Raw genomic sequence first — 18923 nt, 5'->3', positions numbered from 1 at the left:
GCCCACAAAAAGTGCAGTTTGACTTTCCTAGTGAGGATGAATGTTGTGTAAATAAGGTTGATGTATTTGATATTCATTATCTTTGATTGGATTCTCACTCCTCCCAGCGTTTTCAGCCCCGGTGTCTCCGGCCAAGAACTCCTTCAACCACTCCGCACCCAGAGGGGATCCCGGCAGCAGCCCTCGTTTTCGTCTTTATTCCCCGGACTACATGTCCTGACCTCCCCTTCATCATCACCATCACCTTCATCACTGAACGTGCCTCTGAGGGTCAGCATGGACGCTGATCACATGACTGTGCAACCTTTGCAAGTATATTTTGGTACCCGACTTCTTACGAGTGAATAGTTCTTAGTTTAGCGATTCAAAGAATTGTTGTTATTGTTTTATTGTGCACCTTGTTTGTTTAGGAGAGAACTTGACTGTAAACACTGTCCACTCAACTCGTCGTCCTAAAAATGTGCATTAGTGCTTCTTTTAAATGTTTTTGGGACATTTTGTCTTTTTGAAGGTTTGAGCCACCAAAACGTGCAGCTTGTTTTTATTTCGTGAATGTGAACTCGTTGAAGATGTGAAGCTTTTTTCTGTTGCTTTCTCAGAGACCTCGACGACACGACTGTATGCGCGCAACATGGTTGTGTACGCTCTCACGCTTGGCGAATAAAGTGTTTCATTTCCTCAAAAATACACACAATTTGTTGTATTTTAAAATGAAGTCCATCTACAAAAGGTAAACATGCCAGGCTTTAGGCTACTAGGACCTAGCAGCTACACAACAGCTAAGCACACAAGCTAGATATAGATAATAATAATTGGTAATAAAAGGTGACATTTGTCAATAAAAACAAGTATCAAATAAATATAGTTGCATATTACTTACACACATACACATATATATATATATATATACATATGTGTGTAAATATGGAAAGATATGTGTGTGTATATCAGTGGCGTGCGGTGAGGTTCATGTCAGGTGAGGCACTGACTTCATCACAGTCAGATTTACAAACATATGAACCCTAAAGAGTATCTTATTCACCATTTGATTGGCAGCAGTTAACGGGTTATGTTTAAAAGCTCATACCAGCATTCTTCCCTGCTTGGCACTCAGCATCAAGGGTTGGAATTGGGGGTTAAATCACCAAAAATTATTCCCAGGCACGGCGCCGCTGCTGCCCACTGCTCCCCTCACCTCCCAGGGGGTGAACAAGGGGATGGGTCAAATGCAGAGGACAAATTTCACCACACCTAGTGTGTGTGTGACAATCATTGGTACTTTAAGTTTAACTTAACTTTACACTTACAAACTGTAGCACACAAAAAAGCACATTTAATTAAAAAAAACGTTATTATGGTCTTACCTTTACTTATAAGTGCGGGAACAGTGGTGTTCATGTTGGAAGAGTTGTGAATGAATGAAATATGACATCCGTGCTGCAGTCTGCAGGTGTACCTAATGTTGTGTCCCTGCGGTCGTTCGCGGCTCCTCCAGCGTGAGCATTGTTGTTTTTGCACTTTTTGGCTTCTTATTAAGTGACTTTTTTTGGCTGGATTCGGTCTTGCACGTGGAGGGTTTGGGTGTGGGCTTTGGTTGGTGTGGCCGCTGCGCTCCCGTCGGGCGGTGCATTCTGCGGCGGAGTTGCTTGGCACCAGGAGGCGGGGTTATGAGACGAGCCTCACACAGTGTGTCTTCGCAGCAGAGTTTTATGATCGCTCAGCACAAGAAATAGGTTACACACATACAGTTGTTGACAAAATACACTGTACATTATATACCTCAGCTAACTAAACTATGGAAATGTAAAATATAATTCATATAGCAATACAGTCTCACTGCACAGCAGGCCAGCAGTTAGCCGAGTCATTGTGCACAATCCATGTTGAGGCACAACGCAGTGACGTGCCTCAACATGGCTGCTGATCACCGCACCGTCTCTTCTCAGTATTTGAACGGCAAATGTGAAAATAAAAATAATCTAAAACTGGTGAAGTTAAATGGAAAATAACTTTAGTATAATCACTGGATACATATAACAATTTAATTAATTTTTTTTTTCTTTTTACTTTTTTTTTTCTTTCCATGATGGCAGGTGAGGCCGTGCCTCCCCTGCCTCTAGTGACGGCACGCCACTGGTGTATATATATACACATATATGTATATATACATATGTATGTGCATATATATACATATGTGTGTATATAGACATATATATAGACATATATATGTATATAATTTATATAGTATACAGTACATATTGATACATTGTTCACAAGGGAGTGTGTACAAATACAATTTTGCAGACAATTAAACTCGGGCAGGAATTTGAAAAGAACCTCAAATATCAGACAAATACATACAGCATATATTGTCCCTGTGTATTATTTATTTTGATTATCAAAATGATTTTAAAAAAGTTTAAAATAAAATTTGTGAAATGATTTTGAAAAATGTCAAGCTAAAAATATCAATATCGACATCTGCGTTAATCATATTTTTAATAATTTTTTTTCTGTCATGAATATTGTGTCTTAAACATAAACAGCCCTTTGAGACACTTGTGATTTAGAGCTATATAAATAAACATTGATTGATTAACATAAATATTCAACAATAATGTACGATTGTGGAATAGTTATTGTCATAGTATTCTTAATTTAAAGGTAATATTGTGATGATATGTTTAGGTAAATATGAATATGGAAATTATATTTTGGGCTGAATCTGAATATTGAGATATTTTTAGTATATTATGAATATTTGGATATTTTAAGTTGAATGTAAATAGTGTGAGGATATTTTGAGTAAATGTGAATATTGAGAGAGAATTTTTAATAAACTGAATGTTAATTGTATTAAGGGAAAATATGATTTGAGGTAATTTTGAATATTGGAATATGTTCAGTAGATTTTATTTGAAGTAAATATGAACATGTTAATATTTGGAGTAAGATATCTGAGGTAAATGTGGTGATGATGTTTTGATTAAAATGTGAATGTGTCTATAATATTTGGTGTAATGTGTTTTTGGGAGGTAACTATTTTGATGAATATGTGAATATAGACATTATCTGATTAAAGTGTCAACATATGTCTTTAATATTATGTTGCGAAATATTCTGATCGGAGGTAAAAGTGAACATAGTGAATGAAAATGTATATATGTAATATTTGTAGTAAATTGTAGTTGTCAGAGATGAATGTGGGTCAAGTGTAATCTTTGGAAGTCATAATGACAACGTCATTCATATATATACATATATATATGTATATATATATGGTGTAGTAAATGAACATGTGAGTTTATATGTACTATTTGTAGTAAAATATGAGGTAAATGAATATATCTGAATGAAAATGTGTGTATGTATGTGTATATATATATATTTGTATATATATATATATATATATATATATATATATATATATATATATATATATATATATATATATATATATATATATATATATATATATATTTCCATTCAAATATATTCACTATGTTCACATTTACTTTATATTTTACTACAAATAAATACTATATATATGTATATATATATATATGTATATATTTGTAGTAAATTATAAAGTAAATGTGAACATAGTGAATATATTTGAATGAAAATGTGTGTATATATGTTTATATTTTTATATATATATATATATATATATATATATATATATATATATATATATATATATATATATATATATATATATATATATATATATATATGTGTATGTATATATGTGTATGTATATTTATATATATGTGTATGTATATATGTGTATGTATATTTATATATATGTGTATGTATATATATATATATATATATATGTGTATGTATATTTATATATATGTGTATGTATATTTATATATATATATATATATATATTTGTATATATATATATATATATATATATATATATATATATGTATGTATGTATATATATTTATATATATATATGTATATGTATATATATATATATATATATATTAGGGCTGCAACTAACGGTTAATTTGATAATCGATTAATCTATCGATTGTTACTTCGATTAATAATCGGATAAAAGAGACAAACTACATTTCTATCCTATCCAGTATTTTATTGGGGAAAAAACAGCATACTGGCACCATACTTATTTTGATTATTGTTTCTCAGCTGTTTGTACATGTTGCAGTTTATAGATAAAGGTTTATTTAAATAAATAAAAAAAGGATTTAAAAAAAAAAAAAAAACTCTGCGCATAGCATAGATCCAAAGAATGGATGACTAAATTAATCGGCAACTATTTTAATAATCGATTAGTTGTTGCAGCCCTAATATATATATATATGTATGTATATATATATATATATTTATATGTATATACACAGCTCAAAAAATTAAAAGAACACTTTGAAAACACATCAGATTTCAATGGTGGAAAAAAAAAAAGTTGGATATCTATACTGATATGGACAGTTTAATGTCTCAGGAACAAAATGATGCCACATCTTTTGATGGGAATAAAAGTTTTCAGCCTAGGGCTCAGTATATAGACACCCCAAAAATCAAAGTGAGAAAATGATGTGGCAGGCTCCTCCATTTTGCCTAAATTCAATTTCTGCAACTCAAAATGATTTTCAATATCTTGTGTGGCCCCCACGTGCTTGTATGCATGCTTGACAACGTCGTGGCATGCTCCTAATGAGACGAAGGATGGTGTCTTGTGGATGTCCTCCCAGATCTGTCTAAGGCAGGGGTGTCCAAAGTGCGGCCCGGGGGCCATTTGCGGCCCGCAGCTAATTGCTTACCGGCCCGCCACACATTCTGCAAAAATTGCAAAATTGATGGTATTGCAAAAATAAAATAAAAACATTTAAAAAAGTGAAATGAGGTGAAATCTAATGAGAAAAAGTTGCAATGTTGACACAAAGCTGCCATGCAGGCTGTTTTTTATTCTTTATTTCTCTTTTTTTTGCCATTGCTCAAAAAAAGACGAAAAATCTGTAATAATGAATTATTGACCTATTCAAGGCTCCAATTACTTCAAAAATGTCACTTTAAAATGTTTTATGTGTAAAAAAAATATTGCATATATTGTGTGGTTGCCGTATAAAAACATCAATGATTTCTTTGACAAAAGAGCATAAAAACAAACAATAATAGTTCAAACGTAAAATCGACAGATATATCTGAAGTTGATCTCGTAACTTAAGTGTTGAAAGTTAAAAAAAAACTAATAAAAATGTATCACTTTATGAGTGGGGGACCTTTTGGATCCCAAACATATTTAGTGGGATTTATTAATATTTTCACTGATTTCTCAAAAATATTAAAGAATTCAAATCAATGGTGTCCTGCATTATTGATCTTTTAGAGCAGGGGTGTCCAAACTTTTTCCACTGAGGGCCGCACACGGAAAAATTTAAGCATGCGGGGGCCATTTTGATATTTTCCATTTTCAAACCATAACAAAAATATGCATTTTTTTTGTTTAACCTTTATGGCTCCCGGGGACCAAAAAGGGTCTCAGTCATTAAAATGTTAAAAATAAGTCAAATTATTATTTTTTTTATTATTTAACACTTACAGTAAATCTCTATATCAACTTCAGGTTGATAAAAAGTAAAAAAAAAAAAAAAGTTTTATGCCTTTTCAGTCAAAGACAACTTTGTTTTTTATAGTAAAACTGGAAATATGCAGTATTTAGTAATTATAGTTCTAAAAGATCAATAATGCAGGACACCATTGATTTTAATTATTTAATATTTTTGAGAAATCAGTGAAAATATTAATAAAATCCCACAAAATATATTTGAGATCCAAAAAATAAAGTGATATATTATTAGTTTTTTTTTACTTTCAACACTTAAGTTACGAGATCAACTTCAGATATATCTGTCGATTTTACGTTTGAACTATTATTTTGTTTGTTTTTAATACTCTTTTGTCCTAAGAAAACGTTTTCATATGGCAACCACACAATATATGCAATATTTTTTCCACATAAAACATTTTAAAGTGACATTTTTGAAGTAATTGGAGCCTTGAATAGGTCAATAATTCATCATAACATCGATTTTTTGTCTTCTTTTTTTTGAGCAATGGCAAAAAAAAAAAAAAAAAAAGAGAAAAGAAAAACAAAACAGCCTGCATGGCAGCTTTGTGTCAACATTGCAAATTTTCTCGTTAGATTTCACCTCATTCCACTTTTTTGAATGTTTATTTTTTATTTGTGCAATACTTTCAATTTTGCAATTTTTGCAGAATGTGTGGCGGGCCGCAAATGGCCCCCGGGCCGCACTTTGGACACCCCTGTTTTACAGCTTTAATTACTAAATTACTGCATATTTCCAGTTTTGCTATAAAAAACAAAGTTGTCTTTGACAGAAAAGCCATAAAATCTTTTTTTTTTTTAACTTTTTATCAACCTGAAGTTGATATAGAGATTTACTGTAAGCGTTAAATAAAAAATAATAATAATAATTTGACTTATTTTTAACGTTCTAATGACTGAGACCCTTTATGGTCCCCGGGAGCTTAAAGGTTAAAAAAAAAAAAAAAAGTCCATATATTTTGTTATGGTTTGAAAATGAAAAATATTAAAATGTCCCCCGCCGCATGCTTAAATTTTTCCGTGTGCAGCCCTCAGTGGAAAAAGGAGCAACCTGGCGGCGTCTGATGGACCCAAACATGTCCCAGAGGTGTTCTATCGGGTTTATATCAGGTGATCGTGAGGGCCATTCAATTGTGTCAATTCCTTCATCCTCCAGATACCGTCTGCATACTCTTGCCACACCATTGTCGTGGACCAGGAGGAACCCAGGACCTACTGCACCAGCTTAGGGTCTGACCATGGGTGCAAGGATTTCATCCCGATACCTAATGGCAGTCAGACTGCCGTTCTCTAGCCTGTAGAGCAGGGGTCACCAACGCGGTGCCCGCGGGCACCAGGTAGCCCGTAAGGACCAGATGAGTAGCCCGCTGGCCTGTTCTAAAAATAGCTCAAATAGCAGCACTTACCAGTGAGATGCCTCTATTTTTTAAATTGTATTTATTTACTAGCAAGCTGGTCTCGCTTTGCCTGACATTTTTAATTCTCAGAGAGACAAAACTCAAATACAATTTGAAAATCCAAGAAAATACTTTAAAGACTTGGTCTTCACTTGTTTAAATAAATTCATAAATTTTTAGGGTCTGCATGTACCCTGTATAAAGGACTCCCACAAGGAGTCCTTTATACAGGGACAAAGGACTCTATTGAATTTGTAAGGTTTTATTATTATTATTATTATTATTATTCTTTATTATTATTGTTCCGCAGCTTTGCACACTACTTTGCCCCCCTTAACATGCTTCAAAACTCACCAAATTTTACACACACATAGAAAAATGATGACACAACAACGTTAGTCAAAAAAACAAACCCCAAAAATCAAAATTGTGCGCTAGCGCCCCCTAGGGAAAAAACAAACTGCCTGTAACTCCCACTAGGAAGGTCGTAGAGACATGAAACAAAAACCTGTATGTAGGTCTCACTTAGACCTACAATTCATAATGACACATCCTCGGGCAAAAACCAACAGGAAGTTGGCAATTTCCCCTTCAAGACAAAAAATGACTAAAAACACTAATTTTTGCCTCTTTGAGCAGTAATTTGACACCCTTCAAAACTCACCAAACTTTTCACACACATCGGGACTGGTGGAAATTGCGATCTAAAAAAAAAAAACGAACCCCAAAACTCAAAATTGCGCTCTAGTTATTATTATTCTTTATTATTATTCTTCCGCAGCTTTGCGCACTACTTTGCCCCCCTTAACATGCGTCAAAACTCACCAAATTTTACACACACATAGAAAAACGATGACAGAACACTTTAGTCAAAAAATCAAAATTGCACGCTAGCGCCCCCTAGGGAAAAAACAAAAACAAACTGCCTGTAACTCCCACTATAGGAAGGTCGTAGAGACATGAAACAAAAACCTGTATGTAGGTCTCACTTAGACCTACAATTCATAATTCACATCCTCGGGCAAAAACCAACAGGAAGTTGGTCATTTCCCCTTCAAGACAAAAATTTACTAAAAACACTAATTTTTGCCTCTTTGATCTGTAATTTGACCCCCTTAAAATACTTCAAAACTCAAACTTTTTACACACATCAGGACTGGCGGAAATTATGATCTAATAAAAAAACCCAACCCCAAAACTCAAAATTGCGCTCTAGCGCCCCCTAGGAATAAAATACAGACAAAACTGCTCCTCGGAGGAACACAGGCAAAACTGCTTGTAACTTCCGGTAGGAACGTCTTAGAGACATGAAACAAAAACCTCTATGTTGGTCTCACTTAGACCTACATTTCATAGATTGACATCCTTCAGCAACTAGCACCTGCCAAATATGCGGGCCCGACCAACGCTGCTTGCAGCTTTAATTTTACTTTGCTTCTTATAACTTTCAGGAAGACAATTTTAGAGAAAAAATACAACCTTAAAAAGGATTTTAGGATTTTTAAACACATATACCTTTTTACCTTTTAAATTCCTTCCTCTTCTAATCAATGTTCAAGAAATTTTTTTTTTTTTATTGTAAAGAATAATAAATACATTTTAATTTAATTCTTCGTTTTAGGTTCAGTTTTTTTCGACGAAGAATATTTGTGAAATATTTCTTCAAACATATTATGATTAAAATTCAAAAAAATAATTCTGGCAAATCTAGAAAATCTGTAGAATCAAATTTAAATCTTATTTCAAAGTCTTTTGAATTTCTTTTAAAAATTTTGTTCTGGAAAATCTAGAAGAAATAATGATTTGTCTTTGTTAGAAATATAGCTTGGTCCAATTTGTTATATATTCTAACAAAGTGTAGATTGGATTTTAACCTTTTTAAAACATGTCATCAAAACTCTAAAATTAATCTTAATCAGGAAAAATTACTAATGATGTTCCATAAATTATTTTTTTTATTTTTTCAAAAATATTTGAATTAGCTAGTTTTTGTCTCCTTTTTTTCGGTTGAATTTTAAACAGTCGAAATTGAAGATAAACTATGTTTCAAAATTTAATTGTCATTTTTTTTTCGTGTTTTCTCCTCTTTTAAACCGTTCAATTAAGTGTAAATATCATTAATTATTAATAATAACATAGAGTTAAAGGTAAATTGAGCAAATTGGCTATTTCTGGCAATTTATTTAAGTGTGTATCAAACTGGTAGCCCTTCGCATTAATCAGTACCCAAGAAGTAGCTCTTGCTTTCAAAAATGTTGGTGACCCCTGCTGTAGAGGTCTGTTGGTCCCTCCATGGAAATGCCTCCCTAGACCATCACTGACCCACCATAGCGCTCTCCTTGGCTTCTCCAGACCCTTTCACGTCTATCCCGGGTGCTCAGGGTAAACCTGCTCTCAGTTAAAAAAAGATCAAGAGGGAGGAACTTGAAATGGCCTACACCTGCAAAACCAGTCCTGTCTTGGGGGCCGTCTCGTTGTTGCCCCTCTTGTGCACCTGTTGTTAATTCTATCAACACCAATGCAGCTGAAACTGATTAACAACCCCCTCTGCCACGTACCTGACCAAAACCTTATCAGAAAAGTGCAATTGAATTCATGCCATTCCCTGATAAAAAACTGTTCCTTTAATTTGTTTGAGCAATATATATGTATATATATATATATATATATATATATATATATATATATATATATATATATATATATATATATATATATATATATAGTAGTAAATTGTGATGAAAAATGTGAGTATATATGTACTATTTCTAGTAAAATATGAGGTAAATGGGAATATATTTGAATGGAAAAGTGTGTGTATATATATATATATTGTAGTAAATGATGATGAACATGAGTATATATGGACTATGTATTAAGTTAAAGTACCAATGATTGTCACACACACACACTCGATGTGGCGAAATTATTCTGTGCATTTGACCCAACACCCTTGATCACCCCCTGGGAGGTGAGGGGAGCAGTGAGCAGCAGCGGTCGCCGCGCCCAGAAATCATTTTTGGGTGATTTAACCTCCAATTCCAACCCTCGATGCTGAGTGCCCAGCAGGGAGCTGTACTATTTGTCGTAAAATACGAGGTAAATGTGAACATAGTGAATATATTTGAACAAAAATGTGTGTATATATATGTATATATATATTGTGAATTATGATGAAAAATGTGAGTATATATGTCTTCTTTCTAGTAAAATATTAGGTAAATGTGAACATAGTGAATATATTTGAATGAAAATGTGTATGTATATATATATATATATATACATTATATATATATATATTGTAAATTATGATGAACATGTGAGTATATATGTACTATTTGTAGTAAAATATGAGATAAATGTGAACATAGTGAATATATTTGAATGAAAATGTGAGTGTTTATATATATATAGTACTCAATTATGATGAACATGTGAGTATATATGTACTATGTGTAGTAAAATATGAGGTAAATGTGAACATAGTGAATACATTTGAATGAAAATGTGTATATATATATATATATATATATATACGTATATATATATAGTAGTAAATTATGATGAGCATGTGAGTATATATGTACCATGTGTAGTAAAATATGAGGTAAATGTGAACACAGTGAATACATTTGAATGAAAATGTGTATGTATGTATATGTATATATATATATATTGTAGTAAATTATGATGAACATGTGCATATATATGTACTATTTGTAGTAAAATATGAGGTAAATGTGAACATAGTGAATATATTTGAATGAAAATGTGAGTGTGTATATATATATAGTACTCAATTATGATGAACATGTGAGTATATATGTACTATGTGTAGTAAAATATGAGGTAAATGTGAACATAGTGAATACATTTGAATGAAAATGTGTATGTATATATATATATATATATATATATATATATATATATATATATATATATATATATAGTAGTAAATTATGATGATCATGTGAGTATATATGTACCATGTGTAGTAAAATATGAGGTAAATGTGAACACAGTTAATACATTTGAATGAAAATGTGTATGTATGTATATGTATATATACATATTGTAGTAAATTATGATGAACATGTGCATATATATGTACTATTTGTAGTAAAATATGAGGTAAATGTGAACATAGTGAATATATTTGAATGAAAATGTGAGTGTGTATATATATAGTACTCAATTATGATGAACATGTGAGTATATATGTACTATTTGTAGTAAAATATGAGGTAAATGTGAACATTTTGAATGAAAATGTGTATGTCTGTATATACATATATATATATATATATATATTGTAGTAAATTATGATGAACATGTGAGTATATATGTACTATTTGTAGTCAAATATGAGGTAAATGTGAACATAGTGAATACATTTGAATGAAACTGTGTATGTTTATATATACGTATATATACATATATATATATATATTGTTGTAAATTATGATGAACATGTGAGTCTATATGTACTATTTGTAGTAAAATATGAGGTAAATGTGAACATAGTGAATATATTTGAATGAAAATGTGAGTGTGTGTATATATATAGTACTCAATTATGATGAACATGTGAGTATATATGTACTATGTGTTGTAAAATATGAGGTAAATGTGAACATAGTGAATACATTTGTACATTTGAATGAAAATGTGTATGTTTATATATATATATATATATATATATATATATATATATATATATATATATATATTGTTGTAAATTATGATGAACATGTGAGTATATATGTACTATGTGTTGTAAAATATGAGGTAAATGTGAACATAGTGAATACATTTGAATGAAAATGTGTATGTTTATATATACATATATATACATATATATATATATATTGTTGTAAATTATGATGAACATGTGAGTCTATATGTACTATTTGTAGTAAAATATGAGGTAAATGTGAACATAGTGAATATATTTGAATGAAAATGTGAGTGTGTATATATATATAGTACTCAATTATGATGAACATGTGAGTATATATGTACTATGTGTAGTAAAATATGAGGTAAATGTGAACATAGTGAATACATTTGAATGAAAATGTGTATGTTTATATATACATATATATATACACATATATATATATATATATATATATATATATATATATATATATATATATATATATATATATATATATATATATATATATATATATATATATATATTGTTGTAAATTATGATGAACATGTGAGTCTATATGTACTATTTGAAGTAAAATATGAGGTAAATGTGAACATAGTGAATACATTTGAATGAAAATGTGTATGTTTATATATACATATATATATATATATATATATATATATATATATATATATATATATATATATATATATATATATATATATATATATATATTGTAGTAAGTTATGATGAACATGTGAGTATCTGTACTATTTGTAGTAAAATATGAAGTAAATGTGAATATATTTGATTGAAAATGTGAGTGTATATATATAGTAGTAAATTATGATGAACATGTACTATGTGTAGTAAAATATGAGGTAAATGTGAATTTGGGTCAGGTGTAATCTTCATATAATGCGATCAGGGCGGGGCCTGCTGTCAGATTCATAAACTTAAGCCCCGCCCACCCGCAGCCGGCGTTGTTGACAAAAGTCGGACATGATGTTTTGCTCATGTCAGCTTCCGGTGAGCAGGATCATGGAGCCGCTCTAAATCCCGGGTCACGTGTCGTCTCCTCGACGCTCCGCACATCCGCCACACTCGCCCCGAAGCCGCTTTTCCGTGTGGCGTGTGCCCACGTCGCGCACCGGGAGGAGGAGGAGGAGGAGGAGGAGGAATGGCGCGGCGCAGAAGGCGCGGGGTGTACGCTTGAAGCCCGCGGGGGGGGAAGAAGAAGAAGCGGCTTTCCCGTGGCGGCGGCGGCGGCGGGACGCCATGGCCAGCCCGGGCGGCGAGAAGGCTGCGCGCACCGCGGATTATTTGCAGAAGATCATCGACACGCAGCAGGACTTGTTGGAGCAGCAGAAGCGGCACATCGAGCACCTCCAGCGGCAAGTCCGCGACCTGAGCTCGCAGCACGTCAGCCTGAAGGAGCACTTCCAGCGGCACCTCGGCGGCTGCCGCCCGCTGCAAGGCGCCGAGTCCGCGCACCTGCTGGCCGCCATCCGCGAACACCGCTCACCTGACAGGTGAGCCACGCCGACCCCACTTTCGGTCTCCCAACTTCACTTTTTTTTTTAGCACTTGATGATGGGACTGCGCCCTGACCACAGTGCAATTCAGTTTGCGTCGCAAAATCTTGCGATAACAACGCATATTATGGGATGTCGAAGCATTTCAAAGGCTCTGTTGTTTATTTCTGGACGTTTGCAGTGACATAATATTGCATCATCTCTACTCTTTATCAGTACCAGTTTATGTACTTGTTTTTTTCTCTTTATTATCCATCCATCCATTTTGTACCGCTTGTCCCGTTCGGGGTGCTGGAGCCTATCTCAGCTACAATCGGGCGGAAGGCGGGGTACACCCTGGACAAGTCGCCACTAGAGATGTCCGATAATATCATCAAATAACTGCTTTAAAATGTAATATCGGGAATTATCGGTATCGGTTTTTTACTATCTGTATCGTTTTTTTAATTTTTTTAAAAAAATTACATCCATCCATCTATCCATTTTCTACCGCTTATTCCCTTCGGGGTCGCGGGGGCGCTGGAGCCTATCTCAGCTACAATCGGGCGGAAGGCGGGGTACACCCTGGACAAGTCGCCTCTAGAGATGTCCGATAATATCATCAAATAACTGCTTTAAAATGTAATATCGGGAATTATCGGTATCGGTTTTTTACTATCTGTATCGTTTTTTTAATTTTTTTTAAAAAATTACATCCATCCATCTATCCATTTTCTACCGCTTATTCCCTTCGGGGTCGCGGGGGGCGCTGGAGCCTATCTCAGCTACAATCGGGCGGAAGGCCGGGTAGACCCTGGACAAGTCGCCACTAGAGATGTCCGATAATATCGGCCGATAAATGCTTTAAAATGTAATATCGGGAATTATCGGTATCGTTTTTTTACTATCTGTATCGTTTTTTTAAAAAAAAAATTAAAATTAAACCCATCCATCCATCCATCCATTCTCTACCGCTTATTCCCTTCGGGGTCGCAGGGGGTGCTGGAGCCTATCTCAGCTACAATCGGGCGGAAGGCGGGGTACACCCTGGACAAGTCGCCACTAGAGATGTCCGATTATATCGGCCGATAAATGCTTTAAAATGTAATATCGGGAATTATCGGTATCGGTTTTTTTTACTATCTGTATCGTTTTTTGTTCGTTTTTTTATTAAATCCATCCATCCATTTTCTACCGCTTATTCCCTTCGGGGTCGCGGGGGGTGCTGGAGCCTATCTCAGCTACAATCGGGCGGAAGGCGGGGTACACCCTGGACAAGTCGCACTAGAGATGTCCGATAATATCGGCCGATAAATGCTTTAAAATGTAATATCGGGAATTATCGGTATCGGTTTTTTACTATCTGTATCGTTTTTTTAATTGTTTTTTTTAATTAAATCCATCCATCCATCCATTTTCTACCGCTTATTCCCTTTGGGGTCGAGAGGGGCGCTGGAGCCTATCTCAGCTACAATCGGGCGGACAAGTCGCCTCTAGAGATGTCCGATAATATCGGCCGATAAATGCTTTAAAATGTAATATCGGGAATTATCGGTATCGGTTTTTTTTTACTATCTGTATCGTTTTTTGTTTGTTTTTTTATTAAATCCATCCATCCATCCATTTCCTACCGCTTATTCCCTTCGGGGCGCGGGGGCGCTGGAGCCTATCTCAGCTACAATCGGGCGGAAGGCGGCATACACCCTGGACAAGTCGCCACTAGAGATGTCCGATAATATCGGCCGATAAATGCTTTAAAATGTAATATCGGGAATTATCGGGATCGGTTTTTTTTTAACTATCTGTATCGTTTTTTAAAAAATTTTTTTAAATTAAACCCATCCATCCATCCATTTCTACCGCTTATTCCCTTAGGCTCCAGCGCCCCCCGCGACCCGGATCTCAGCTACAATCGGGCGGAAGGCGGGATACACCCTGGACAAGTCGCCACTAGAGATGTCCGATAATATCGGCCGATAAATGCTTTAAAATGTAATATCGGGAATTATCGGTATCTGTTTTTTACTATCTGTATCGTTTTTTTAAATTAAAAAAAAAATTAAACCAATCCATCCATCCATTTTCTACCGCTTATTCCTTCGGGTCGAGGGGGGCGCTGGAGCCTATCTCAGCTACAATCGGGCAGAAGGTGGGCTACACCCTGGACAAGTCGCCACTAGAGATGTCCTATAATATCGGCCGATAAATGCTTTAAAATGTAATATCGAGAATTGTCGGTATCGTTTTTTTTTTAACTATCTGTATCGTTTTTTGTTTGTTTTTTTATTAAATCCATCCATCCATCCATTTTCTACCGCTTATTCCCTTCGGGTCGCGGGGGGGGGCTGGAGCCTATCTCAGCTACAATCGGGCGGAAGGCGGGATACACCCTGGACAAGTCGCCACTAGAGATGTCCGATAATATCGGCCGATAAATGCTTTAAAATGTAATATCGGGAATTATCGGTAATTATCGGTATCGGTTTTTTTTTACTATCTGTATCGTTTTTTTATTTTTTTAATATTAAATCCATCCATCCATCCATCCATTTTCTACCGCTTATTCCCTTCGGGGTCGAGGGGGGCGCTGGAGCCTATCTCAGCTACAATCGGGCGGAAGGCGGGATACACCCTGGACAAGTCGCCACTAGAGATGTCCGATAATATCGGACGATAAATGCTTTAAAATGTAATATCGGGAATTATCGTATCGGTTTTTTACTATCTGTATCGTTTTTTTAATTGTTTTTTTTAATTAAATCCATCCATCCATCCATTTTCTACCGCTTATTCCCTTCGGGGTCGTGGGGGGCGCTGGAGCCTATCCAGCTACAATCGGGCGGACAAGTCGCCTCTAGAGATGTCCGATAATATCGGCCGATAAATGCTTTAAAATGTAATATCGGGAATTATCGTATCGGTTTTTTTACATCTGTATCGTTTTTTTTAATAGTTTTTTTTATTAAATCCCATCCATCCATTTTCATACCGCTTATTCCCTTCTGGGTCGAGGGGGGCGCTGGAGCCTATCTCAGCTACAATCGGGCGGAAGGCTGGCTGGGGCTACACCCTGGACAAGTCGCCACTAGAGATGTCCGATAATATCGGCCGATAAATGCTTTAAAATGTAATATCGGGATCTGTCGGTATCGGTTTTTTATATCTGTATCGTTTTTTTTTTTAGTTTTTTTTTTTATTAAATCCATCATCCATCCATTTTCTACCGCTTATTCCCTTCGGGGTCGCGGGGTGCGCTGGAGCCTATCTCAGCTACAATCGGGCGGTGAGGGCGGTGTACACCCTGGACAAGTCGCCACTAGAGATGTCCGATAATATCGGGCGATAAATTGCTTTAAAATGTAATATCGGGAATTGTCGGTATCGTTTTTTTAATATCTGTATCGTTTTTTTTTTGTTTTTTTTTATTAAATCCATCCATCCATCCTTTTTCTACCGCTTATTCCCTTCGGGGTCGCGGGGGCGCTGGAGCCTATCTCAGCTACAATCGGGCGAGGGCGGTGTACACCCTGGAAAAGTCGCCACTAGAGATGGGTCCGATAATATCGGCCGATAAATGCTTTAAAATGTAATATCGGAATTGTCGGTATCGTTTTTTTAATATCTGTATCGTTTTTTTTTTTTGTTTTTTTTTTAATTAAATCCATCCATCCATCCTTTTTCTACCGCTTATTCCCTTCGGGGTCGAGGGGGGCGCTGGAGCCTATCTCAGCTACAATCGGGCGGAAGGCGGGGTACACCCTGGACAAGTCGCCACTAGAGATGTCCGATAATATCGGCCGATAAATGCTTTAAAATGTAATATCGGGAATTGTCGGTATCGGTTTTTTAATATCTGTATCGTTTTTTTGTTTTTTTAATTTTATTAAATCCATCCATCCATCCTTTTTCTACCGCTTATTCCCTTCGGGGTCGAGGGGGGCGCTGGAGCCTATCTCAGCTACAATCGGGCGAGGCGGGGTACACCCTGGACAAGTCGCCACTAGAGATGTCCGATAATATCGGCCGATAATGCTTTAAAATGTAATATTGGGAATTATCGGTATCGTTTTTTTTTACCATCTGTATCGTTTTTTTTAATTGTTTTTTTTTAATTAAATCCATCCATCCATTTCTACCGCTTATTCCCTTCGGGGTCGAGGGGGTGCTGGAGCCTATCTCAGCTACAATCGGAGCGGAAGGCGGGGTACACCCCTGGACAAGTCGCACTAGAGATGTCCTATAATATCGGCCGATAAATGCTTTAAAATGTAATATCGGAAATTATCGGTATCGTTTTTTTTTTACTATCGGTATCGTTTTTGAAAAAATAAAATTTATTTTTATTAAATCAATATAAAAACACAAGATACACTTACAATTAGTGCACCAACTCAAAAAACCTCCCTCCCCCATTTACACTCATTCACACAAAAGGGTTGTTTCTTTCTGTTATTAATATTCTGGTTCCTACATTATATATCAATATATATCAATACAGTCTGCAAGGGATACAGTCCCGTAAGCACACATGATTGTGCGTGCTGCTGGTCCACTAATAGTACTAACCTTTAACAGTTATTTTACTCATTTTCATTAATTACTAGTTTCTATGTAACTGTTTTTATATTGTTTTACTTTCTTTTTTATTCAAGAAAATGTTTTTAATTTATTTATCTTATTTTATTTCATTAATTTTTTTTAAAAAAGGACCTTATCTTCACCATACCTGATTGTCCAATTTAGGCATAATAATGTGTTAATTCCACGACTGTATATATCGGTATCGGTTGATATCGGTATCTGTAATTAAAGAGTTGGACAACATCGGGTATCGGCAAAAAGCCATTATCGGACATCCCTACTTATTATTTTTTATTATTATACGACCTGCTCAGTGGCCTTGTGGTTGGAGTGTCCGCCCTGAGATCAGTAAGTCGTGAGTTCGAAACCCGGCCGAGTCGTACCAAAGACTATAAAAAAAAAAAAGGGATCCGTTGCCTCCCTGCTTGGCACTAAGGCATCAAGGGTTGGAATTGGGGGTTAAACCACCAAAAATGATTCCCGGGCGTGTCCACCGCTGCCGCTCACTGCTCCCCTCACCTCCCAGGGGGTGAACAAGGGGATGGGTCGAATGCAGAGGACACATTTCACCACACCTAGTGTGTGTGTGTGTGACTATCATTGGTACTTTAACTTTATTATTTATTTATTTCCTGCGATGAGGTGGCGACTTGTTCAGGGTGTACCTCGCCTTCCGCCCGAATGCAGCTGAGATAGGCTCCAGCAGCCCCCGCGACCCCAAAAGGGACAAACAGTAGAAAATGAATGGATGGATTTATTTATTTCCTTTTGATTGCATATGACATTTTTGTCAAAATAAACTCAATAGTGCAAAATAAATACATTTTGTTCACGCACTTATTTCCTCATAAAAATATCAATCCAATCACTGTAGTATCAAACATATTTCGATACTGTATTTGATATCGTTCCTGTCGATGTTTGCTTCGACCCGCCCTTACCTGAGTGTAGCGGTTAGCATGTCGTCTTGTATCCTACTGTGCGTGGCGTAGTATGTTTAGCTTGTCGTCCTCCTCCAGTGATAATAGTACTTGTAAGAAGTGTACTTCATTGGCGGAGGCAAGGATCGGTGACATGAAAGCCGCTTTGCACTCTGGAGGGACGCTAGCCTCTAGCTTGCTAGCGAGGATGCTGCATTGCCAGCATGTATCATCGTGATATCA

The 18923-nt window shown here is 35.3% G+C and overlaps 2 protein-coding genes across 10 annotated transcripts in view; both read left to right on the top strand.

The window, feature by feature from the left end:
* Positions 1-738, top strand: part of nup210 (nucleoporin 210) — a 131079-nt gene extending 130341 nt beyond the window's left edge. Inside the window, exon 40 of one of the 2 annotated variants that reach the window (XM_062052741.1) lies at positions 108-738. In XM_062052741.1, coding sequence (XP_061908725.1) covers positions 108-220 — 113 coding nt within the window. In that variant the 3' untranslated portion in view covers positions 221-738. The remainder of the gene's footprint in view (positions 1-107) is intronic. The other variant, XM_062052742.1, reaches the window with a different exon arrangement.
* Positions 739-12691: 11953 nt separating this feature from the next.
* The window catches only part of LOC133653453 (IQ motif and SEC7 domain-containing protein 1-like), a 207631-nt gene continuing 201399 nt past the window's right edge, over positions 12692-18923 (top strand). For all 8 annotated transcript variants that reach the window (XR_009826722.1, XM_062052739.1, XM_062052737.1 and 5 more), the window contains exon 1: positions 12692-13197. Coding sequence is in view for 7 of the 8 variants with exons in the window: in XM_062052739.1 (XP_061908723.1) it covers positions 12944-13197 (254 nt within the window). In the remaining variant the exon portion in view is untranslated. The remainder of the gene's footprint in view (positions 13198-18923) is intronic.

This window comes from Entelurus aequoreus, linkage group LG07 (assembly GCF_033978785.1).
Source record: "Entelurus aequoreus isolate RoL-2023_Sb linkage group LG07, RoL_Eaeq_v1.1, whole genome shotgun sequence".
NCBI classification, from domain to species: Eukaryota; Metazoa; Chordata; class Actinopteri; order Syngnathiformes; family Syngnathidae; genus Entelurus; species Entelurus aequoreus.
The sequence above is the reverse complement of the archived record's forward strand: the minus strand, read 5'-3'. Positions and strand labels throughout refer to the sequence as shown.